Genomic DNA, 26,478 nt, shown 5'->3' with positions numbered 1-26,478 from the left:
CCATTCCTGTCAGTAACTCCAAGACACACATCATCTCAAAGTAATTTTATTAGAACAGCATCTGGCACGTTGTGTGGAATTCCAAAATTAAAAGTTTCCCCTGGACTTCCCACACTATCCCAACCTACAAACCATTCCCCTTTTTTTACTCATCATCATATCACATCAGGGGTCCCCAACCACCGGTCCCCGGACCAGTCCCGGTCCGTGGAACAATTTCTACCGGGCCACCGGTTTGCTGGGTGCCGCCATCTTGTTTTGATGAAAAAGTGCTTCCGGTGAGCTTTTCCGGGTAGAAAGCGGCATTTGGGTGCTGAAAGAATCCTTGCGCCTTAGTTTCATGGGGGGGGGGGCGGCTTCAAACAAAACTAAGGCACGAGGATTCTTTCAGCATGCATGGCAAGGCAAGCTGAGCGACCGTCCCGAAGCCATCGTGAAGCCCATCAACACAGGCACAAAGGAGGAGTTGAAGGTGGCAGGGAGAAGCGGGGGTTGGCTGGCTGGCTGGTCACTTGGCTCACCTTGCCATGCGTACTGATGCCGGTACTGGGCCATGGATGATTTTGTGATGCCGGTACCGGGCCGTGGCACAAAAAAGGTTGGGGACCACTGTATCACATGAACTGATCCCCAAAGTAAATTCCAATTCTTTCTGCGCCACATGCTTTAACCTTGAACTATCAAAAGAATTATATTTTGTCTACTAAGAGCTACTCAATAAACATCACCCCACTCCCACTTTCTCCCGCAAGGTGGCAGCAATGAATCATGATTCCATAGCTGATACCTGGTGTGACTCAGAAGAAAGGCCTTCTCTGTGATGGCTCCCTCTCTCTGGAACATCATTTGCCCCAGAGATTAGAACAGTCCCCACTCTGACACTCTTCTGGAAGGTGCTTCTAGAAGGTTCTGCCAGAGGGCCTGGGGAATGCAGAGATGGATGGAGCCCATTAAATAGCTTCTGCGATGTGTTGTCGCTGGGGTAATGGAATGATGAAACCTGAGGTATTATCAGGGAGGAAGGCATTGCCAGAGAGGAAGGTCCTGGGGAGGAAGGCATTCCCAGTTCCTCCTCCTCATCTTCCGAGACCTCTTCCTCTAACAGCACAGGCTCAGGATTCAGAGCCACAACACTATCCCTCACCGCAGGGCCCTTCCCCCAAGTCTGATGGTCAGGATGTGGTCTCAAGGGAAAATGGTCATGGAACATCCGTATAAGGTCTGGGGCATTGATCGTGGAAGCATCCACCCAGGAAAGGGCCTCTGGCCCATCCCCCTGCCTCTCGAGCAAATACTGGAACTGTCCTTTCAGCCAGCGGGAATCCCTAATGCTGACCACGTTGCCATCTACTGCGTCATCGTCATCGGGTACAGGTGCTGGATCATCAGCTGCGGGATGTCAGAGATCACATGAAGGGGTGTCAGGCACCAAAAGGGAACGGTGGAAGACTGGATGAATTTGCATGGAGCGTGATAGAGTCAGTCGATAGGCTACGGGGTTGATGACCGCCTCGATGGGAAAGGGGACGATGAACCGATGGTCCAGCTTCTTTATTGGGCAGTCGACCTGAAGATGTTTTGTGGACAACCACACAGTCTCCCACAGCCAGCGGAGGCATCGCCTGTTGAGAGCGATCTGCGAACCGCTCGTAATCTTCCTTGGCCCGTATCAGTTGCTGCCAAACTAACTGCTGAACTGAGTGTAGTTCCGAAAGGAATTCCCGAGTCTCGGTAACTGGGGAATCTAATAGTGTCAACAGAAGGAACTGCAGATGGTACCCCACATTAGCATAAAATGGTGTCATTTGGGTGGAGGTGTGCTGGGAGTTGTTGAATGCAAACTCCGCCAGAGGGAGATAATCAACCCAATTGTTCTGCCGTTGGTTTACAAAACAACGCAAATATTGCTTGAGAATGTCAATAATGTTCTCCATCCCACCATCAGTTTCTGGATGGTGCGCCGACGACAAGCAGACCTGCACCTGTAACGTGGTCATCAGGCTTTTCCAAAATTGGGCTGTAAATTGGACACTGCGGTCAGAAACTACCCTGTCTGGCAGATCATGGAGATGAAAAACATGCTGCAAGAACAAACGGGTAGTAGTACGGGCCAATGGCAATTTATGACATGGAATGAAGTGGGCCATTTTTGTCAACATGTCGACCACCACAAGCACAGTCGTAAATCCTGAGGATGATGGTAAATGAGTCAAGAAGTCCATGGAAATTGCTCCCCATGGTCTTTCCGGAGTCAGCAGAGGTTGGAGGAGACCAGGAGGCGCATCCATCGCAGCTTTTGCTTGCCTACATGGTACATAGGACATGACATAGGCATGGACATCAAGCCGTACTTGAGGCCACCAAAAAGTCCACGTTACAAGATGGAGGGTCTTAAAAAACCCAAAATGGCCGGCTGCAGGGTTGTCGTGACACTGAGTCATAATAAGGGCTTGAAGTGGCCCCGTGGGTACGAACATCTGGCCCCGATGCTTGAGTAAGCCCTCCTCCAAAGTCCTTGGGGATTTGGGTCCAATCTCCCCCATCCTCTGCTGTGACCAAATGTCTAGGCGCTGTGCCTCTCGCACCTGAGTCCGCAAATCCACCGGTTCCTGGACTGTGGCCAAGAATTCTGCTGGCAGCACCATCCACGGAGGAAGGGGGTCCTTGGGGCAAAGGTACTCAGGTTTGCAGGACAGGGCATCTGCCCTCTGATTGTGACCACTGGGGATATAGGTCACAGAAAAGTTGAACCAGTCAAAAAACAATGACCACCGGATCTGCCGCTGGTTCAACTTTCTCACCATTGACAAGTGTTCTAAATTCCGATGGTCCGTCCGGACATCCACCTTGTGTCGGGCCCCCTTGAGATGATGCCACCAAGCCTCAAACACAGCCTTGATACCCAGCAACTCTTTTTCCCAGATGGTGTAATTGCGTTCAGAAGGAGTGAGTTTCCGGGAATAATAAGCGCAGGGAAAAAGAGTGACGCTATCCACCGGGGCTTGCAATAACACAGCCCCAATAGCCACATTGGACACATCTGCCTCCACCACAAAAGGATGATGGGGATCAGGGTGCCTTAGGACAGGTTCTGCAATGAAAGCATTCTTGAGGGCCTCAAAAGCCTGTTGCTGTGGGGGCCTCCACTGGAACGGGACCTTCTTTCAAAGGAGCTGGGTTATTGGACCTGTCAGCTTGACAAAACCTGGGATGAAGGTCTGGTAATAGTTAGCGAACCCCAATAGGTGTTGAACATCCTTCACACGATGAGGGGGTTCCCAACTACATAAGGCCTCCACCTTACGCGGATCCATAGCGATGCCTTTGGGAGAGATGATGTGCCCAAGGAACTCAAAGGAAGTCTGGAAGAAGAGACATTTCTCCAGCTTCACATAAAGTTGGTGCTCCTGAAGGCATTGCAGGACCAGACGAACGTGGTGAAGGTGGCTGTCCCTGGACCCAGAATAGATCAGAATATCGTTCAGGTACACCACCACGAACCAATCTAACATATCCCAAAACATGTCATTCATCAGGTGCTGGAAGACTGAGGGGGCGTTGGTCAACCCAAACAGCATCACAGTGTACTCAAAATGGCTGTATCGGGTGCCACATGCCAGCTTCCTTTTGTCCCCCTCTCACATCCACACCAGGTTGTAGGCCCCTCGAAGATCGAATTTGGTGAAGATAGTGGCCTCCCGCAACCTCTCCAACAACTCTGGAATGAGCGGCAAGGGGTAGCTATTCCACACCGTGATGGCGTTTAGCCAGTGGTAATCACAGCACAAGCGTAAGTCTCCTGTCTTCTTCTTGACAAAGAGGACTGGGGCTGAGACAGGGGACGACGAAGGCCGGATGAATCCTCGGGCCAAGTTTTTGTCCAAAAAGTCCCATAGTGTGGCCAGCTAGGGCTTGGACATGGAGTACAAACGTCCCTTTGGCAGTGGTACATTGGGCAGAAGGTCCACTGGGCAATCATAGGGCCGATGCGGAGGTAACCAGTCTGCCTCCTTCTCACTGAACACATCCGAGAAGTCCATCAATTCAGGAGGTATGGAGACGGCAGAGGCGGTGATGTCCTGGCCAGCACAGGTGTGATGTAAGTGGTCCACGCACTGCAGACTCGGAAAAGAAATGGTGTTCCGCGACCATGCCACCTGATGATCATAAATCCTAAGCCAAGCTATGCTGAGGACTAATGGGAAATGAAGGTCCGCGGTGACATAAAAGCAAATCGCCTCCTCATGTTCTCCAATGACTAGGCGCAAAGGCTGGGTGGCAAATTTAATGGGTCCTGCAATAAGTTCCCGCCCATCAATAGTCTCGACCCTCATTGGAGGGTCTACTGAAAGCAAGGGGACATCAAAATGGGTCGCAAAGGCCTGGTCCATAAAGTTAGTCGTGGCCCTCGAGTCCACCAGCGCATTCACTGGAATCCCTTCTGACTGGTTAGACAAGAAAACCTGAGTGTCCAAAATCAGATGCTGAGGGGGCCCAGAGTCAACCTCCGCTAATTCAGGCAGGTGTTTAATATGTGCCCGGCCTAGGGTTTCCCCCAGGTCAGACCTGCCCCATTTCCTGACTGATCACACTGAGATTCAGGCACAGGCTTGAGCGCCCCCCTTCGCTTTAGAGGACAAGAAATAGCAAAATGTCCTGCCTCCCACAATACAAGCACAAACCCCCTTGGCATCTCCGCATTCGCTCCTGAGCTGTCAGGAGAGGTCTGACCACTCCCAATTCCATTGGTTCCTCGACCATGTCCACGACACATTGGGTGACCCAGGGCACTGTTTGCACAGAGCGCTGTGGTACAGATGCGGATGGCTGCTCCTGGACAGTGCGACGGTTCTTTCGCTGTTGGAGACGTGCATCAATGCGCAAGCATTACACCACCAGAGCGTTGAGGGTCGGGGCCGGTTCCACTCGAACTAACTCATCCTGCAGCTCATCTGACAGGCCATCCTGGAAGGCATCCATTAATGCTGCGTCATTCCAGTTGGAGTCCAGGCATAAAAGCCTAAATTCCGAAATAAACTCTGGCAGGGGGCGCCTCCCTTGGCGAAGATCCTTAAGATGCCTGACTGCCGTCTGCACTAGTATGGAGTCTTCATACATGTGGCGCATGTGTTGCCCAAAACCCTGGTAATCAGTTAATAACGGGTTGTTCTGGAGCAACAAAGGTGTGGCCCATCTGGCAGCCAAGCCAGAAAGGAGGCTTATCACAAACCCCACCTGAGCCTGGTCATCTGGGAAATCCTCTGGCCTCATAGACATAAATAACTGGCACTGTCCCATGAAAGCCGGGAACATCTCAGGCTGCCCAGAAAACTTATCTGGCACAGCCACAGGGCATTTCTGATGGGGAGGGGCAGGAGGAGCTGCATGAGCCTGCAGCAAAGCAAGTTGAGCTGTTAATTGAGCCACTTGCTGTTGTAGAGTTTGATTTTCATCTTGCTGCTTTTGTTGAAACTGCTGCTGGTGGTCCATCTTTGGTAAAAGATGGTTTAAGTCAGGTATGGGACAAAAATGTTATGTCTCACCATTTTTCTTTCCAAAAAAGATGAAAGAGAACAAACCCACACAAACACAGGCAGGCAAGCTGACTCGGACTTTACAGAGTTAATCCTTTATACTGATAATGTCCTTGGCATTCCAACACACTCTGCCTGCCAAGTCTGAAAAGATAACAAGAAAAACTACTCACTGAAGATTCCAAAGCAGACCAGTCACAACGAAACCTGGAAGAGAAGTAAACTTTGTCCCGTACAAAGTTTCTGGAGAAAACACACCCACTTTTATCCCCTGTGGGGTATGTCTCAATGACTCTGCTCAATCTCTGACCCTCCCACACCTCCTATGTTGCAGCTCACATTTCTTCCTACGACGCTGCCTAGGATCAAGCCAACATTCATCCACTTGACTCCCTGTCAGGGGCTGCTCTGATATGCCCTCCTCCTGATTAATCTCAGGCTGTTCCTCTCAGTTGTCTGATGAAACCTGAGGTATTATCAGGGAGGAAGGCATTGCCAGAGAGGAAGGTCCTGGGGAGGAAGGCATTCCCAGTTCCTCCTCCTCATCTTCCTCCTCCTCTTCCTCTAACAGCACAGGCTCAGGAATCGGAGCCACAACAAAAAGGAAAAGAAATCTTGGTGCTTAAACAAATCCCAAGAAGAGTGAGAGAGCAGAGGCAAGATTATAAATTCTTGGTGAACCAATTAAACCCAAAAGGTATCATATTTAGATGGCTAATCCCAGAGGGAATGCTAATCACTTGGGAAGAAAGAAAAATTAAAGTAGACTCCATGGAAAAAGCCCAAGAATTCTACGAATGATTGATAGGCCATGAAAAATTGAGTAGTAGAGATGAGTTAGAAATGAATTCACAAGACGACCAAGACTACCCAAAAAAATAGAGATGGGAATTGTAGGAATTCGAAAAATAAACAACATCAAGAGAGAGAAGAACCGAAGATGCACAATCAGCCACAAAGAGAGACAGGAGTAACTACAAGACAAAGAGCAAGAGTCAATTAGGTGATGGATGAAGAAAAGAAAATAATATCAATTAACATAAATGGCCTAAACTCTAGGATAAAAAGGAAAAGAATATTAACCAAATTAATTAAACAAAATGCAGATATACTGTATTTCCCCATGTATAAGCCACCCCTTTTTTCCAAAATTTTCAAGCCCAAAAAGTAGGGGGGTGGCATATACAAAGCAGGTACACTTTTTATACGTGAAAAATGCATAAAATAATAAAGTAGGAATAAACTGGTTTTCCAGCAGTATGCTATACTTTTTTGTAAAAATTGTAAGTGACGATACGATTACGAGTGCGAGTACGCGATAGAAATGCATACGCTAGGCATCGGCCTGAATGCTTCGTTCCTACTCTCATTCCGATGCGTAGATTGCTAGCGTCGCCCGCACCGCTTTCGGCGTCATGACCGAAGTTGTAGATCTAGACGTCGAATTTTGTTTCTTTGTAAATTTTCTTTCTTCATAACTTGTTTCTCTAATAAAATATTTTTTTCAAAACTTCACAGTCCAAAAATGGGGGGGTTATACAAAGGGGGTGCTTATACATGGGGAAATACGGTAATATGTTTACAGGAAACTCATATAAGGAAGGAAGAAGAAAAATATCTAGAATGCCCCAAGCTAGGGAATTTGTATATGTCACCAGCAGATTTTAGGAAAAAGAAAGGGATAGCAGTATACGTGAAAGATGATATGAAAGCAGAGCCAATTTGGATAGACCCCAATGGAAGAATTCTGATGTTACAAATTTGGATTAAATCAATTCCAATTCTACTAGTGGTAATCTATGCCCCTAACAATAACCAAAAGGAATTTTTTAAACAATTACATGGGAAATTAGTGGAATTAGATAAAAGGAATATTTGCATCATGGGGGATTTCAATGCTGTTGTGGACCACCAGAAAGATCATAGTGGGGGGGGGGGGGAGAGAGAGAAAAAGAAAATTACCAAAAACATGTGAAGAAATGATAATTGAACTAAATTTGATAGACATGTGGAGGAAATTAAACCCTGAGAAAAAGCAATTTACATTTTACTCCAACCCTCAACAATCATGGACACGAATTGATATGGTGTGAATGAATGGTGAATTAGTAAATGAATTAAAAGAGATTGCAATTTTACCAAACGAATGGGCAGATCACAACCTGATTCAGATAGTGTGGAAAGGCAGGAAGAAACCAAGGAAAAGGTGGACCTTAAATACACAGCTAATTAAAGAGAAAGAATTTATGAATAAACTTGATGAGGAATTAGACTATTTTTTAAAAGAAAATAATAATGAGGCAACTACGAAACAGAATATTTGGGATACAATGAAGGCAATAATAAGAGGCACAACAATATCATACACTGCTAAAAGAAATAAAGAAAAATATGCCCAACAAAATAAATTAGAACAAAGAATCAGAAATTCAGCTGCAAAACACCCCAAAAGATTGCAAATTGAAAAAAACAGATGATAATAACTAAACATAAATTAAATTTAATCGAACAAGAAGGAATGGTTTCAAAGTTAAACATAGCCAGACAGATACTTTTTGAACAGGCCAATAAATCAGGAAGGTGGTTGGCCTATAAACTTAAAAAAGAAAAACAAAAAAGATTGATCTACCAATTAATAGATGTAAAAGAAGTAGTAATTATATATTTGCAATAAGATGTATTTGTAAATATATCACCAATATTGATAACAAACAAGGAACCGTAGACTGTCGATAGTAGAATTGTTAGTTTTTAATCTTTTTTTTTCCTATTTCTTTTTTCTTCTTCTTCTGTGTCTTGTGTATATGTTTATTTGATATTTATAATCAATAAAGTTTGTTTTTTAAAAAAAGAAGTTTAGGCTCCCCAGAGGAGAAGTTGCTTCTCACTGTAATTTTCACAGTTCTGTTTTGGGGGATCTCATCTGCTACTTCTCCTGTGGGGTGCCTTTGAGGTAAACATCAGACTGAAGCAACGTGGAAAGGACCTTGCATCAGAAAAAATAAATAAATGCCTCAAATCATGCTGTGTGTGGCACAAGATCAGAGATAGGCAGAGACTATCCTCTTGCATGTACCTTTCTTTCCTTTCCAGATGAAGCTTAGTTTGTCTCAGTCAGAATCAGGAAAGCTACTGGATATTTCAACTTGTGAGAGTGCTTTGAATCATCTAACTTTTCTTGCTCTTGTTTAGAAACAGGAAGGGGATTTTATTTATTTATTTGATTTTATTTATTTGATTTGTCAATCACTTGCAAGATAATAGGTTTAAGGATCAACATAGTTATGAATACATGGATACATATAAGAAAAATAAAAGAAACAGTAGGACAGGGATGGTAGGCACATTGGTGCGCTTATGCACGCCCCGTACAGACCTCTTAGGAAAGAGCTGAGGTCAATAGTAGACAGTCTAAGGTTAAAGTTTTTGGGGTTTGCAGAAGAAGCCACAGAGTCAGGTAGAGTATTTCAGACATTGACCACTCCGTTGCTGAAGTCATATTTCCTGCAATCAAGTTTGGTGTGGTTAACCTTGAGTTTGCATCTATTGTGTGCTTTTGTGTTGTTATGGTTGAAGCTGAAATATTCATTGACAGGTAGGACATTGCAATGTATGATTTTATATACTATACTTTGATCAGACCGAAGGCAGCGTAGTTCTAGGTTTTCTACGTCTCGAATTTCAAGTCTGGTGGCATAAGGTATTCTGCAGCGAGTAGAGGAGTGGAGAACTCTTCTTGTGAAATATTTCTGGACTTTCTCAACTGATTGATTCAGCCCTATGAATTATGGGCCTCCTGCTTCTCCTCCTGGGGCTGCTGGTGTCCCAGACAGTTTCCAGGAAGCTGAGAATGAAGTGTCCCCTGAATTTTGAGCACCAGGATGGAAATAAACAATGGAGCTATTACAGGCCGGGAGACCATGTCATTAGTATGGTCACCACTGGAACTAAAATATCACGTACACCAACGTTGCCTTTCAACACGGCTCCTTCTAGTCAGCCTCACTCGTAAGTCATTCAAACGGATGGAGATGCATTCTCTCCATTCACAGTTTTAACGCTCTCTTTCTTTTCTTACTTCACTTACACCAAAATTGCAGGATGTGCCCAATCATTCTGATTTCTATTGCTTCTCGCTTTTGTCTTATGTTCTATTAAAAAACTCAAAACCAAGATTTGGGGGGGGGGACAATCCTTAAAACAGTCCAGAATCAGATTATATATTTTCCCCAATCCAATCCTGAGTTATCACTTGAGTACAAAATTTGGTTTAAATGGGTTGCATCTGTACAGTCCTTTTTTTTTTAATAATCACTCATATTCAAAGTCTGATCCTTATAGGAACAGAGATTGATGGCACATGAAATATCCTCTTCTTATTATGATGGTTTAATGATTCGATGATTTTGAATCCTAGTTACTAGATAGGCTATAAATAATGGTTTGTTTATGGTTCTTAAGCTTAATGGAAAACTACCTCCATCCCATCTCTCCCAAACTTATTAAAATGAAATGGTGATGAGTAACTATTTGTCTCTGGTTTGTGGGGACAAAGAGTATTAAACTGAAAAAAAAAACATTTTGTTACTGCTGATTGTTGATGAAGCTGATATTAACATGAACATTTTTTTAACCTTAGCTTACCTTTTGATAAGTTAAGAATACTGCGCTACATTTTCAATATTCAAATGATCAGCATGGGTCTCTTTATTCTGCGAAATCTCACACTTGGCTACAATATCCATGACAACTATTTGAACCTCCTTGGGACTTCAGATGCCTTGCTGGACATGCTCTCTACTGGAGAAGCCAATGTTCCCAACTATAGCTGTGGAAGGAAGGACAACATTTTGATTCTTATTGATGCAGCTCCTGAAGATATCTCCACTGAGATGTCAATATTAGGAAGCACCTACAAAGTCCCTCAGGTATGTATGTATGTCTGCATGTATATATGTATGTATGAATGTATGTATGTATGTATGTATGTTTTTCTGTAGGTTAATTGAGTGGGATGCTGAGTTGGTGTGTGATAGATCCAACCCCATCTTTGCTTCAGAACTAGTTATCACGATGATGTTGTAGATGTAATGGTTAGGGATTGGCATCCACAGAATAGAGCAAGGAAGGATCACAGCAGTGATATCCTTCTATTGCGTCATCATCATTTGGGTCTTCTGCTTCATTCCTGGGAAAGGGAGGATAGGCTCTATGTTTGTTTTCTGCACAAATGGAAGGTGAAACAGAGGTGGGAAGCTCATCTTTTGTATATAATCATAACAAAAATAACAATATTTTCAATGGTAAAAATAAACCCCAGAGATTTGTGAAAAGAATTCAAATTGATTCTTACTTATAGCTGATGAAAATACATATGACTTATAAAACTGCTAGGGACCACTATTATCAATTAACCAAATTACAAGCATATTAGCCAACATGTCAACTATTTTTTTTACCCTAAAAGGTTCATGATTTAATTCATCATAAAAGACCTGAAGAGCAATACAGAATTTTCCTCCTTTCTGCCAGCTGAATGATTCTCTCTCTCTCTCTCTCTCTCTCTCTCTCTCCCTCCCTCCCTCCCTCCCTCCCTCTCTCTCTAAGTTGTGGTGCCCTTTATTGACAGGTTCATTTAGCCATATCAATAATTCCAACCATATCCAGTTGAGTTGAAGCTGGCTATAGTAGTTTCTCTATATTAAAAATGGAATAAAAAGGATCCTAGAAATTACAGGCCCAATAGTCTAGGTATTGTGGCTAAAATATATGCTCAAATCCGCTTAAGTAGACTTGAAATGGATAGGTGAAAAAAAAATACTTTTTGCTAAAAAACAAGCAGACTTTGGAAAGAGTTTTGGCTGGCCAAGAGCACTCAGTGTGTAATCCTCAAATGGAACTATATCTAGATGCAGGGAAGCATAGAACCTCAAGGTTCTATGTTAGGTTCAGTGCCCAATTATTAGTGTACTTAAAATTTGATTTGATTTATTTAATTTAGAAAATTTATATTGCTACCTATTTGCACATGGCGATTCAAGGCAGCTTACAGGAATATAAAAAATTCATATATAAAACAATAAAACTAATAAAAGAGAATAATTTCATAATAAAACAATATAATAAAAGAACACCCTGTCCCATCACATGAGCCATTTAATGGGCTCAATCCCATTCTGCGTTTCCCAGGCCTGCTGGCAGAACCAGGTCTTCAGCGCCTTCCAGAAGAGTGCTGGAGTGGTGGCCATTCGAATCTCTGAGGGGATGATGTTCCAGAGAGAGGGAGCCACCACGGAGAAGGCCATTCTTCTGGGTCCACCAGATGTATCTCCCTAGGCCTAGGGGATGGAACTCACAACATTCCTTGTCTCCTTGCTCTGGTGGGTCAGGTAGATGTGACTGGCAAGAGATGGTCCCTCAGATAAGCTATATGAAAACTGACTCCCCAAATTCTCCTTATAGAAGAGACAAAATTTCAATTAATTAATTAACTAATTAATTAATTCAATTCTTGACTTGTACAACTGACAACTTATATTCGGAGCTGTGGTCTTCCTGTCTCTTGTGTAACTGAAGAACAAGTTGAAAAGATTGCTGCACAAAAATAAATAAATAAATTCAGAAATAGAAGCCGAGAAAGACACAGCCATGCTCAGTGAGAATGGATGGCTCATTGAAATGGATGAGGTGCTACAAATGTATTTCCAAATTGGCAAATATTTCAATGCAGAAATGTCTAACATCTTAAGGTGGTATTTACTCAAGCAGGATTTGAGCAGCTTGACAGAATGGAAGATTTAACCAAGACCCTTATAGTAAACAGACTAGTATTTGCTGAGCTCCAGAGATAGACAAAACACATCTATTATCTGAATGTTGATTATATAAGAAAAAGACTTGTATTTTAGATTGAAAATTAGACAAATGATATATTGGGATCCTTATATTAAAATAATATATTTCCTGGATGGTCAAAATTCAAAAAGTATATAAAATATGTTTCTTTATTTAAACGAAGTATTTCAGTTGAGGTTGATTGGCATAAATTATAGGGATGATACAGAAAAGTAATTTGCATTCTTTATCCTTACTCTTTTTAACTTATTATCTTGGGTGCTATTGTTTCATTAATGTTATCTTTTTATTCTGTATCTTCATGTCACCCAATGATCAATCAGCAATAAAATATTAAAATATGTTTATGAAAATGAAATTGAATTTCTTTAAAACTACTATTTTAGAATTGATCTGACTCCAAATATAAATAGTCTTCATTGCTTTTTCAGACCAGTTTAGAGATGTTTGCAGAATTTCTGCATGATAAAAGTCAATTGCCCTTTTACCACCGACTTTACCCCAAGAAAGGCTTCCTCTATTCAGGAATTGTCCAAGTGCTCCTCCATTTTAGATGGACCTTGATTGGTCTCTTTGCTTCAGACACAGAAAATGGAGAGAATTTCATTAGGATATTTACTCCTTTGCTTGTCAAGAATGGAATTTGTGCTGTTCTATCGCAACAATTCTCAAGGTCTGTACATCCAGCATCCCTCAGGGATACCATCTCTAAGTGGAGACAAGTCAACGTCTTTGTTCACTACATAGAATATGGTGTTGTTTTGGAGAGAATTCTTCCTTTCCATTTTACACTTATGCGTTTGCCAGGACCCATTGAAGGGAAAGTCTGGATCACAACACTCGTCGGACTATATCCATTGAAAGAGCACAGAGCTCTCAAATATGTGAATAGCATCTGGACTCTTGATTTTGTGAGAAAAAAACAGCCAGCAAGGGATTATTTTATACCCAATTTCTTTCTGGATCCACCATTTGGAGCTCAGTTTTTTCACTGTTCTTTTTCAAAGCATGCCTTTTCTGTCAAAGGCCGGAAAAGATGCACAGAGAAAGAACCACTGGAGATCCAAGCAAAAAGAAACATGGTTGAGGTTGTTAATTTCCACCATTTTTATAGTGCCATTAAGACTCTGGCCTATGCCTTGAATACTGCGTATTCCTCCAGAACCAAGAATAGAAGGAAGTATGGCAAAGTGAACTTGGGGGCTCCAAGGCTGCAGCCATGGCAGGTATGGGGTCCCAACAAGGGTCCATCAAACTTAGTCCCTTTGGGAAAGGAATCTGAAGGAGGAAGAGGAGAACCTTCTCAACCTCTCTGTGCAACAAAAGGCCAAGTTCTGGCCAACCTAATGGCTTCAGGCATTATGTCCCAAAGAACTGCTACTAAAACAGATATATTTTGATATTAAGCACTACTAATTTTTAAAACGATGTATGCATTTTAATATGTATAGGTTAGAATGTATAGGTTAGAATTTTACATTCATAAATCTGATAGACACCATAGATGATTTAGCTCAAATTCCTCCTCTCTGTACGAATCCCAGTTCAAGGTTTCCTTACTGATGGCTGCTCAGGCATTGAATTAAGACAATCAGCGAATGTCACTTGAGACTTTCAAGAAGAGATTGGACTGCCATTAGTTAGAAATGTGTAGGTTATCCCGCTTGGAGGGGGGTTGGATTAGATGACCTACAAGGTCCCTTCCACCTCTGATTATCTGTTATCTGTTAAGTGTGGTGCATGCAAGTTGCGCTTGTACGCGAATTAGTGTCTCCCCAGCCACAGCGTTCACTTCCTGAAAATATGGATACATTTGCCTTCTTTCCATGTGCATCAAACTGATGTCTCACAGTCAGTTTGCAATCAGCTACTAACTTAAAATAATTTTCACAGATATTCTTATCAAATTTGGTATCAGTCTTCCTTTTTCTTGTGCATCATGAATGACAGTATCATCAAATTAATTATTTGACTGTCATCAAGTCATTCAAATAATACCTCTGCTACTAATTTATTATAATTAGTGACCGTAGGTATATAATACTATGAGAAAAATACAAACAAAAACTTGAGAAAAATCTACATTGCATATGGCATCCATTTGTTCTTCCATAAGACAATATAGTTTGTTGAGTCCTATTTGCTAAAGTCCTGATTGCTTAAATATAAGGTATTTTTCTACTACATTGTATTAATGCACTTTTTCTATTGGGAATCATATTTTTCTGAAAGTTTGGTATTATTGAAGAGGATACAATTTTAAACAGTTTTATTCACTTAATGTACCATCCAGCCCTCATTTAATTAGGTTCCAAATCATTTGTTTGTTAATGCTTTGCCAAAACCAATTTATATCACCAGCATTCCCTCAATCTATTAAAAATGTTTAGTCAGAGAAGAGTGGGAGAGCCAAAACTGAATAATGGGCAGAAAGAGAAACTCAGAAAGAATCCTCTCTAATGTCCCAGTCTGTAAAAAAAACTGTTGGTGAGACATTCATACTTTCAGAAGTGCAATGTTGCCTCCCACAACAAGATGAGCAACCTATAAATTTGATAGATACAAATAGATAAATACATAAACAAATAGATAAATACATAAATACATAAGTGCACCAACGTGCCTACCGTCCCTGTCCTATTGTTTCTTTTATTTTTCTTATATGTACCCATTTCATGTATTCATAACTATGTATATACTTATATCTATTATCTTGTAAGCGATTGAAAAAAATAAAATAATAATAAATAAATAAATATTATATCAATGTAGCCTTAAAATGAAGAATTAATTCATCTAATCATGTTTCCCATTTTGAAAATGCATTTTGGTAATCACCTGTTAACAGATAACAGATTGTTGGAAGGGACCTTATAGGTCATCTAGTCCAACCAAACCCTACACCATTTCTGACAAATGGTAGTCCGATCTCTTCTCGAAAGGCTCAAGTGATGGTGCTCCCACAACTTCCGAGGGCAACTTCTGTTCCATTGGTTGATTGTTCTCACTGTCAGAAAACTTCTCCTTATTCCCAGGTTGAATCGCTCCTTGTTCAGTTTCCATCCATTATTCCTTGTCTGACCTTCAGATACTTTAGAAAATAGCTTGACCCCTTCCTCTCTGTGGCAGCCCCTCAGATATTGGAAGAATGGTCCTTCTCTTCACTAGACTAGCCATGCCCAGTTCCTGTAACTGTTCTTCATATGTTTTAGCCTCCAGTCCCCTAATCACCCTGGTTGCTCTTCTCTGTACTTTTTCTAGAGTCTCAACATCTTTTTTATAATGTGGTGACCAAAACTGGATGTAGTACTCTAGGTGTGGCTGCTTTCAAGCAGTTTATAAATATTGTCTCTGTTAGTTTGTCCAAATTATTTGTGACCTGCCGTATAATGTTCCCCATAATTGACAAATATTGTGCATTATACTTCTTTCAATACAAATATTGTGAATATATGTTTAACACATTTTGCTTACCCTTTCTTTTTCACTTTTGAAGATAGTGATAAAATGTATTCTCCCAACAAAGAATATTTGCAAGTTAGACCACTGTAGAAGAGAAATTTAGATGAGAACAGAACAAGGAATAAGTAACCAAGAGTAATGCTTTTAAAATTCCTGCATGTTCCAATTCTAGCTCCATCCCTTTTTGAAGAAGAATAAATTTTTGAATTATTCCACATTCAATCTGTACTGGGATAAAAATGGAGATTTAACAGGTGATCTGAAAATCATTAGCTGGGTGGTTTTTCCTAAGATAGGTCTCACCAAAACCAACCTGGGGAGTTTTGAAAGACAGAGATTTATCCTCAACCAAGATTATCTATCATATCTAAAGTCGCGCAACAAGGTAGGAGAATTATTGGTTTCTTTTCTCTATTTTCAAAAGGGTTCTGACCCATTTCATTGGCTAGGCCTATGCACCAATGTTGAAATGGAGAACCTGAATGAAAACGGTGTGAAAGAGGGTCCCAAGGGCTAAGAGTTGTGGTTTGCTTGTTCCCTGTCCTCCACTAGGGAAGAAGGTAGACATTTTGTTGACCAGTGCCTGAGTTCAGGATTGGATCAAATTAAATGACATTGAATCAAGACTGGATGGTACCGGTGGGAAATAACCTTTGGAATCAGGATTTGTTTTGTACTAGTTGGGACCAGTCTCCCATGAAAGGGCATGTCAAGATGTTTTTAAGCAACCCAGGCTTGGACAGAGTTATTCATTCCAATCTTTCACCCCACTATGATAGTGTCATAGGCCTTCTGCTCCTATGAAGGAAATCCAAGGCTTTCTATTCACATGGAATCATACTGACTATATCAGTGGTGGGATTCAAAATTTTTTTACTACCAGTTCTGTGGGCGTGGCTTGGTGGGCATGGCTTGATGGGCATGGCAGGGGAAGGATACTGTAAAATCTCCATTCCCTCCCTACTCCAGGGGGAAGGTTACCCTGGTTCTCCAAACTACTCAAAATTTCCGCTACCGGTTTTCTAGAACTGGTCAAAACCTGCTGAATGCCACCTCTGGACTGTATGATACATTCACTGAATGTAGAAAACTGAAGTGAGGAAACCCGGCTGATTGAAGAAAAGTCCTTCCTGATATGTGAAGTAACGAGGGACAATTTGAAACAAAACACTGCTTAGATTTGGTGTGTAAGACAGCACCTCATCTGAAAAACCCTTGAATGCAATTTTTCATCTTGATTGTTACCTGCTTCAAGTATGCTTGAAAAAAAAAAGAGGCTGCAAATTTAACTAATAACTAATACAGGCTTGTTTCTCTGTGCCAGTTGTTGTTACCTAATTGTTGTTCTTCAACAGAAAGGAATTTTCTTGGATACCTATCTGAGCCTTAGAAAGTCTCTTTCTGACATAGGACTCCTATCCATCAGAGGTGGTATTCAGCAGGTTCTGACCAGTTCTGGAGAAACTGGTAGAGGAAATTTTGAGTAGTTCAGAGAACTGGCAAATACCAACTCTGACTGGAGATTTACAGTATCCTTCCTCTGCCACACCCACCAAGCTACGCCTGCAGAACTGATAGTAAAAAAAAATTGAATCCCATCACTGTTATCCATATCCTATCTACTGGAGAAATAGATGCTCAAGTTAATCTTTTTTGAGAGATACTTTTTTCATGGCCTCACCTCCATCTCCCTTCACTAAAATTCTAGAAACTCAGCAGTCAATTTTAGTCTTATTTCAATAGCATGTCAGAATGTTTAGGCTACCATATTTTCTTTGTAATTCCATTTTTCCCCCTGTTTAGACTTTTCCTCAGTCGAAATGTGTGGAAAAATGTCATCCTGGATTTGTCAAGCGGAAGCGAGAAGGAGAGCCAATTTGCTGCTATGACTGTGTTCCTTGTCCAGACGGGACCATTTCCACTCAGGAAGGTGGGTGACACCAGAGAAAAGGGTAGGCCTTGTGGGAGTGGATTCATCCAGAGAATTATAAATTATATTAAGTGCAAATTATAAGACAGTTCGACGCTCAACTGTTTTCTTGTTTATTTTCAAACTGCACAATTTGTAATCTAAAGCAGGGGCCGCAAACCACTGGTCTGTGGATTGGAAGCATGTGGTCCATGGCATGCCAGAAACTGGGCTGCACAAACAAGCAAAGCCTCATCCACGAAATGCAGGCAGCACACGAAACCACACGCTCTCTGGTCCATGGAAAAATCTCTTTCTATGGAACTGGTCCCTGGGGGATGGGCAAAAGGTTGGGGGCCACTGATTTACTAAGTCTGCATTACTATTACTATTAATCTTCTCATAACTCCTTATGCCATCCCCTCCCACTTGTGACTGTATGACTGTAACTTTGTCCCTTGTATCCTTACGATTTACAATATATTGACTGTTTCCTAGTATGACTTAATTGCTTGGTGTTTCCTATGACTAATATTAAGTGTTGTACCTTATGATTCTTGACTCTTGATGAATATATCTTTTCTTTTATGTACACTGAGAGCATTTGCACCAAGTCAAATTCCTTGTGTGTCCAATCACACTTGGCCAATAAAGAATTCTATTCTATTCTATTCTATTCTATTCTATTCTATTCTATTCTATTCTATTCTATTCTATTCTATTCTATTCTATTCTATTCCATTCCATTCCATTCCATTCCATTCCATTCCATTCCATTCCATTCTATTCTATTCTATTCTATTCTATTCTATTCTATTCTATTCTATTCTATTCTATTCTAGGGAAGGATACCAAAAATATCCTAAAGGAAGATCTGAACAAAGATAGGAAGGTGTGGCAGATAGATCAAGCTTTTATTACTGCCAGAGAAAATGCCTCTTATGCTTTTTTTGTTTCAAAGTGATCTTCCACATTTACCTCTCTAGGAACATCTGAGTTCTTGTACTCAGAAGGTGTTCCTTCTCCACATGAAGTGTTGCGGATAATTATGTGTGCAACTCATTACATAAAAATTACTGCCAATGCCAGTAGCCATTCCTTATTATTTTTAGGACTAGCTTACTCTGTCAGCCAAGTAAATTTGCATGGGAAACATCCTCTGATTCCCATACTTATTCTTACAAATAACACTGGACATGACTTAGAAAGGGGTGTCAAACTTGCTTTTACTGAGGGCCGCCTCAGGGTTGTGTTTAATCTCAGGGAGCTGGGGCAAGCGTGGCCAAGGTGGGCATGGCCAACTCAACAACACTTGTGTCAGGGGCACCTGTGGAGGCCCCAGGGCTCTGCCAGTGAAAACAGGCTCCCGAGTGTCATTTTTGGCTGTGATGGCTTCCTGCATCCCTCTACCAGAGAAAATAGTGCTCTGGGGGGCTGCCTGCGACTCTCCTGAGCTCTAATTTTGCTGGCAGAGGCACCACAGGCTGGTCCTTCACTGTTTCCAGAGTGGCCCCCGTGGGCCAGATTTAAGCATCCCACAGACTGGATCCAGCCCCCAGGCCTTGAGTTTGACACCCCTGACTTTGAAAGTTTGCCTAGGAAGAAAAACTGATTCATTTATTGACTCTGATAATGTAGCTTCCTATGAAGGTTCTATTGATTACAGAGGAAATAATTCATGTCCTATAACCATGATGGTGAACCTATGGCATGTGTACCAGAAATGGCATGCAGAGTCATTACTGCTGGCATGTGAGCCCTCTCTCAAGAGCAGGTCTACTGCGCATGCATGCATGTTACCTGCCCGACAGCTGATTGGAGGGTATCTGGTGTGCATGCATGCGGTGGGTGGGTACGTGGGAGATGCATGTGTATGTGTAGAGATGTGTGGCTTGCATGGGGGGGTCATGTGCGCATGCACAGGAGGCATGAGGGGGCCCCTGCGTGCATTGCCTTCTGGATGCTGGCATGGGAACCTAAAAATGTTAGCCACCACTATCCTATAATGTCCCACAATTTGCTAGACCTTAGCAATAGGGATAGAAAAAGAGAGATAGGCATACAGTTATATTCTTCTTGATTTCCCCCCCACTCAACTGTTAACAAATGCTTATTTGAAAATGCTCCTGGGAATCAGTTGTCCCAAAAATGTGACAGGACAAGAAAGTTAAAGAAATGTTGTTTTTTGGTTTTCTCAGAGACAGAAAAATGCACCAAGTGTCCAGATCATAAATATCCGAATGAGGACCGAGTCCAGTGTATCCCCAAAGTTGTAACCTTCCTGTCTTATGAAGAACATCTGGGCAGCATCCTGGTCTCTTTGCTGCTACTCTTGTTCCTAATGACAAGCCTCATTTTAATCACATTTATTAAATATAGAGAAACCCCCATCGTCAAAGCCAACAACAGAGATCTCTCTTATATCCTCCTGGTCTCCCTCCTGATTTGCTTCTTGTCTCCTCTTCTATTCATTGGTCAACCAAGGAAAGCCACCTGCCTTCTCCAACAAGCAATTTTCAGTATCATCTTCTCAGTTGCCATTTCTTCTCTCTTGGCCAAAACGATCATGGTGGTGCTGGCTTTCTTGGCCACAAAACCAGGAAACCGAGTGAAGAGATGGTTGGGGAAAAGCTTGGCCAATTCCATCATCCTTTCTGGTTCTGCTGTTCAAATTATCATCTGCTTAATCTGGCTAGGAATTTCTCCCCCATTCCCCGACTCTGACCTTTACTCCCAACATGGAGAGATCATCCTGCAATGCAATGAAGGCTCTGTTATCATGTTCTATATCACCCTCAGCTACCTGGGCTTCCTAGCTACCATCTGCTTCACGGTGGCTTTCCTGGCCAGGAATCTGCCTGGGACCTTCAATGAAGCCAAGCTGATCACCTTCAGCATGCTGGTCTTCTGCAGTGTCTGGGTGACTTTTGTGCCCACCTACCTGAGTACCAAAGGGAAATACATGGTGGCTGTGCAGGTTTTCTCCATCTTGTCATCCAATGCTGGTCTCCTATGCTGCATCTTCATTCCCAAGTGCTACATTATCATTCTGAGGCCTGACCTGAATACAAAGGAGCTCCTTACGAGTAGAAGAAATGTTTGAAATGTGAGATAGAGGAATTTCAAACAATACAAATCTAAATAATGGTTCAAGATATTCTCCATGCATTAGTGTCAACTCATAAAACATTCCTATGCCTGTTTTAGTAGTTGACATAAAAAGGGGGGGTGGGGGGAGAAGAAGGAAATCTGGAAGAGCAGTTGAAAGTGAAAGTACATTCCAACTCTTATCTTTAAAAGATTGTAACTAAAATACCAGAGTTTTTGCCTGCAAATATATTTAATTGGAGAACATGAATGATGACACCCAGCCTGTGAACATGTTCAATTGGAGAATCTGGTTTATGAGACACCCAGGAGGGAGGGGGGAAACAGGGTCACAGGGGACTGTAAATTACGTATACCAGAGTTGGCTTCATACAGGACAATGCCAGTATGTCGCCTCTAATGAATCCTTTGAAGTTTTTTTGAAGTTTGGCTTGGGAATCATGATTTAATTAGAGCAATTGCTGGAATCCTGACACATTAGCATGACAATGATTTTGCTGGAATAAAATAAGTTGGACAACGGTGTCTTCCATCCTTGTACTGTAGAATTGTAAGAGGCTGCTGAGCTCTTTTGAGATATCATATATGTCCTTTGTCCTTAGTAATTTGAGCCCAGAAATGCCCCCCAGGATATTTTGAACATGACACTTATGCAATGGAAATATTGTTAATATGCCAGAAATAATTGCAAAGTGTAAAATATTTTTATTTTAATTGTATCCTAGTTGATGTGCAATTGGGTTCTTTGCAGTATTGGTCTCAAGATATCAACATCATCAAGATAAAGAGAGCAGGGAGACTCCTCTGGATAAATTAAGATGAAGAGTATCTGGATTATCCAAATGTTAACTAAATTATAATGTAAAAGATAAACAAGAGAGGAGCTAAAATAATTTTTCCAGAAAAGAGTTCCTACAGAATGGGGTGATGGCAAACCTATGGCATGTGTGACACAGGTGGCATACAGAGCCATTTGTGCTGGCATACAAGCTGCAGGCAAACTTACCTCACTGCACATGTGCATGCTTTACAGCTGATTTTTGGCTGGTTTGAGGCCTTTTTGAGGCCTTTTTCAAGCTTTCTAGGCCAAAATCTAGCCCTGTTTTGTCACTTCCTGTATTTTCAGAAAAACAGGAAGTGATGAAACAGGGCTAGATTTTAGCCTACAAAGCTTGTAGAAGCCTACAGAAGCCTTCCTCAAGCCTTTGGGAGGCCAAAAAAGGAGCATGTAAGCGCATGCACAATTTTTGGCACACAAGCCCAAAAAGGCTAGCCACCACTGGCCTATGCCATGGATGTGATATAAGGAAGATGGATGAGACTGGGCCTAAACAGAAGTTGGGACAATTCATATATCTTCTGCTTGTGGACATCCACATGTATTTAGGTGGTCATTTTGACATGAAAATGGGTCCTGGTATGATTCACAAGACCTTTTCTTACATACTTAAAATGGAAGTTTTACAAAGAGATCCTATTCACAAAAACAGTCATCCAGAAACCATCACATTTATTCTAAAAATATGTGTAATTGGCTGTATCTTCCTTCTTGGCTCCCTCATGGCTGGATCTTCCTAACATCAAAGGAATTCTCAGCCTTCTTCATCTTGTCTCTGGTTGAATATAAAGCATTTAAGGCCTGTGCCACAATCCACACCATGAAGTTAATGAGATGGTTTGGGGGATAAGATCTTTTTAATCTCCTCCTTCTTCTCTGTGGCCATCTTTCCAGCCTTTCACTAAGAACTGATGTTTCAAATAAGAAATTGGAAAAGCTTGTTATAAAAATGGCAGTTGTCATGAAGAAACAAGTGAGTTCTTGTCTTGCAGATAAAATGTGGGCACTGGGAGTGCTTATGTACTCCTCCTGCTAAGTCATTGTTCAACCCTTAGTAGCGGCAGATATTTCTCTCTTTGGGCACAATGAGAAAATATCTGCAGTGTACTCTGCATTGGTGATAGGAAGGGCATCCAACTGGTAAACACTCAACTCCCTCCATCCTGATGCAAGGGATTGTGAGGTGATTAAAAGACAAAAAAAGAAAAACATTGTGGCAGCCTAAAAGAAGCTGTCAGTCACAGTCCCTTCAAGGATGATGAAAAAGTCCTTCTGCTTTTTACAGCTGTAGTTAGAAACATTGGCTTCTCTTTCTGAGAGCAGGTCCAGCACAGCATCTCAAGTGATTTTTGAGCTCAAATAATTGTCATGGAGATTGTAACTCAGGTGGAATGATTGGAAAGGAGTTGGAAACACTGGCTGATCTCTTGGAAGGCAGAAAAGAACTAGAGGTTTTTGCCGCAATGGGTGTATCCTTTCCTAGTAAAAGCTAATTTAAATTAATTAGAATAGAGAGAAGTAAAAAAAAAATAGAGAAATAACAGAAAAAGCTAAAGGAACGAGAAAATAGAGTTAAAAATAGGATTATATCTGTAAAACTATAAAACATACAGAAGTAGCTTCCAAAATTCTTCATAGCAATGATAAGTACAATATTTTAACCTCTCTCTCTCTCTTAAAGTTACATGGTAACTCTCTTCTTTTTATAGTCCATCCTGTCCAATCATTAAAAACATAAACTGCAAGTTGTTTTTGTGGAATTTTTAATGCAAAAAGATACTAGGGTTGTTTCAATCATCTATAAAGAAAAGATACATTGGCTTTTCTCTAATTCCAATCTGATTCAATGCTAAGTAGCTTTCTCCATTTGCATAATGCCACAACAGAAACATTCGCTGATGACTTTTTTTTCCTGCTGTCATGCTTAGTTTCAACTTAGTTTTCCTTCACTGATTCAAGACACATATTAACTTATATCACACCTGTTAGGCTTCGTCAGCCATGGCCATGCTTTCTCTATTTCCACCTTAACACATAAGAAACACACCCTGATGGGTTAGTTTTTTAGGCTGCCTCCCTGAAACACTGCCTTTCTGTTGTCCCCATTCTATAAATAAGATAAACTTAAGTTGTCCTCAGTTCCAGTTTAGGATTTTCTTTGATGTGAAGGGGCGAGGAGGGAAACAGGATCGTGCAGCAGAGTTGGCTTCATATGGGTCAGTGCTGACACGTTGCTCCTAATAAATCTTTTGGATTCTTTTGAAGCTTGGCTCGAGGCTCATGATTTAATTAGGGCAATTGCTGGAACCCTGACAACAGGATTGCTTTGATTTGTAGTGGTGAGGAAGTTGAAGCCTGAAATTTTCCAGTGACATTTTTCTCAACCAGGGAAAGACTGACATTTAGGACCTTCTGGGTCAACAAGAGAAGTTAACTTCATCTGACTCCCATGTGTCTGTCAAAAGTCTCCCCTGGAGGTTTCTGCCAGAGTAAAGCTGAAACTTTTGTTTGATTCATTCCCCCTCTTAAGAGAAATCCCTGGCTAATTCAATTCATTTTTTGGATTCAAAGATGTTGGGCATTTCTCTCCAGCATGTCACAGTTCTGAAATAGCTTCCTACTTAGTTGGAGCCAAAATTTATTTTGAAAGCTAATGCTCAAGGGCACCATCACAAAAAGTCTGTGGCAATAATGTGGCCAGTCCCTAAGAATAAAATTAAGCTCAGAGAAAAACTAATCATCAGAACTTTGCAAAGTTAAACACACACACATACACACACACAATGTTTCTGGGCCTTTGGAAGTGACAGAATAGAATAGAATACTTTATGGGCCAAGTGTGATTGGACACACAGGGAATTTGTCTTGGTGTAAATGCTCTCAGTATACATAAAAGAAAAGATACATTAGTTAAGAATCAAGAATTATAACGTACAACACTTAATGATAGTCATAGGGTACAATCAGCAATCAAATCAAATCAGCATTGCAAAGGAACTGTGGCATTCATTTTACTTCTCCCCTATAATTATGGAAGTGCTGGGGATTTCTTCTTCCTTCTTTTCTCTCCAGGGAGCTTTCTAGCTGCTACTTTTGAAACTAGTCCAATGAATGGCAAATACAAGGAATCATACAAAGTTATATCCTACTCTGAGCCTTAAAACTCAAAATATAAAGAATTCCTGGTTTACAATTTAAGCGCTAAGTGTCTGCATAATTTCAGACTCTGGCCTTCCTACTCTCCTGCCCCTTTTCTTCTAGAGATTTTTTGTTTGTAATAAATCACTCCTTCAAGACTCATTTCAATCTATTTTCAGATGGACATTAAAACACCCTTATTTTAATCCATCTTGACTCAAGCAGCCTCACTACAAAGTATTGCCCTTCATCCCATTAGTTAATAAAAATATTGGCATTCGGAAGAAGGCGGAGCCTCCTTGCTGACAGACCGTAGATCGCATCTCTCTGTGGCTATGGTCCATGCTCTTTCATTGGAGAGCCCCGATCATTATGATTAAGGGCTGAAGTTGCCTTGGAGGGCGGTGGAGTAAGGGGAAGCAGCTAAGCAGGTTGAGGGGAGCTGCATCTCCCCTCCTGGGCTTGGTCTTTTTCCCCCTGAAGACGACTGCAGCGGTGGTTTAAAATGGCCACCCCGAAGAGGAGGACTCAGCTGGATTAAGATTTGTGCAGGAGGGAAGAACGAGGTGGATAACATCTGAACCGGGACAATTGGGTGATACAACTAGACAAAAGTTTCCCTGGGATTAAGGTAACATGGAATTTTTAAGAAAAGAAAAGTGAGCAGCAAAATTACAAAGGGACAGGAAAAAAAATAAGAAAATATTTCTGACAGCTAAGTGGGGCTTCGAACTAGGAAAGGAAGAAGCCAGAACTAAAGATTTAACTAAATTGGACTAAAATATTTTGGCAATAAACAGGCATAAAATAAAGCTGGACTTAAGATTGTCAAATAATAATAATAATAAAGTTTACAAATTGGAGACTGGACTGCATTGGAATATTGAGGTTCGAAAAACCCTAAATAAAAAAATAGGGGGAAAAGGTGAAGACTTTACATAATGGAGAGTGCCACCTTTTGACAAAAACTTGAGCTTAAACAAGGGAAAGCATCCTATTTCTGAATGAACCTGTGTGGATATAATATTAAAGAAATGTTGAAACAAAGTAAGAATCTTAGAAAGTGAAAGCAGAACCAGAATAAAGAAAAAAGCAAGGAAAGAATGACTGTGGGATTGATTGATGTTTTTGGTATAGACCCTGGGCTGGAATAATTAAGAACCTTAGAAAATTGAAAGAAGAAAGAAGGAAAGTAAATGTGCTTTTTTGTGGACTTTAACGATCATAAAATACAAGAGTGTGTAATGATGATATCTCTTCAGGAATTAAAAATGGAACTTAAAAATATGAGAGAATTACTACAGGAAAGAGGCGAATCACTTTGCTCTGTGTTAGAAAAAATGGAAATGGCGATTGAAGAACAAGAAGAAAGAGCTTCAGAGGAGGAGGAGTTGACTCAAGAAGAAGACATTTTAAACAGACAATTAACACAAAGAACACTACAAAGAAGTGGGTAAAGAAGGAAGGTTAAAAAGTTGAGACTTAAGAAGGTAATCAAAAGGGGGAATACCTGTGAAGTTGGGAAAGACAGAAAGACCCAGCAGAAAAGGGGAAAGGAAGATATTAAGAAAGAGAGGGATATAAACTGGAATGAGAAAAGATATGGGGAAAAGAGGGGAAGGAGAAGCAGTAAG

General features: G+C 41.3%; 2 protein-coding genes and 1 pseudogene across 3 annotated transcripts in view; 1 reads left to right on the top strand and 2 right to left on the bottom strand.

Annotated features, from left to right (window-relative positions):
* Positions 1–26,478, bottom strand: part of LOC113451647 (uncharacterized) — a 211,170-nt gene that overhangs the window by 77,599 nt on the left and 107,093 nt on the right. The window lies entirely within an intron of this gene.
* Positions 2,341–3,512, bottom strand: LOC148126559 (uncharacterized; annotated as a pseudogene).
* Positions 8,483–21,794, top strand: LOC148126558 (vomeronasal type-2 receptor 26-like). 2 transcript variants are annotated; one of them, XM_087927825.1, is made up of 6 exons: positions 8,485–9,542; positions 10,174–10,462; positions 12,821–13,615; positions 16,024–16,236; positions 17,655–17,781; positions 19,959–21,794. In XM_087927825.1, the coding sequence occupies exons 1-6, from the start codon at positions 9,322–9,324 to the stop codon at positions 20,861–20,863; spliced, it is 2,550 nt and encodes an 849-aa protein (XP_087783951.1). In that variant the 5' UTR covers positions 8,485–9,321; the 3' UTR covers positions 20,864–21,794. The 2 variants fall into 2 exon arrangements, with proteins under 2 accessions (XP_087783952.1, XP_087783951.1); XM_087927826.1 differs by lacking the exon at positions 12,821–13,615 and having other exon boundaries at positions 8,483–9,542.

Source organism: Pseudonaja textilis, chromosome 2 (genome assembly GCF_049901715.1).
Source record: "Pseudonaja textilis isolate UNSWEBS1 chromosome 2, rPseTex1.2, whole genome shotgun sequence".
In the NCBI taxonomy this organism is placed as follows: Eukaryota; Metazoa; Chordata; class Lepidosauria; order Squamata; family Elapidae; genus Pseudonaja; species Pseudonaja textilis.
The sequence above is the reverse complement of the archived record's forward strand: the minus strand, read 5'-3'. Positions and strand labels throughout refer to the sequence as shown.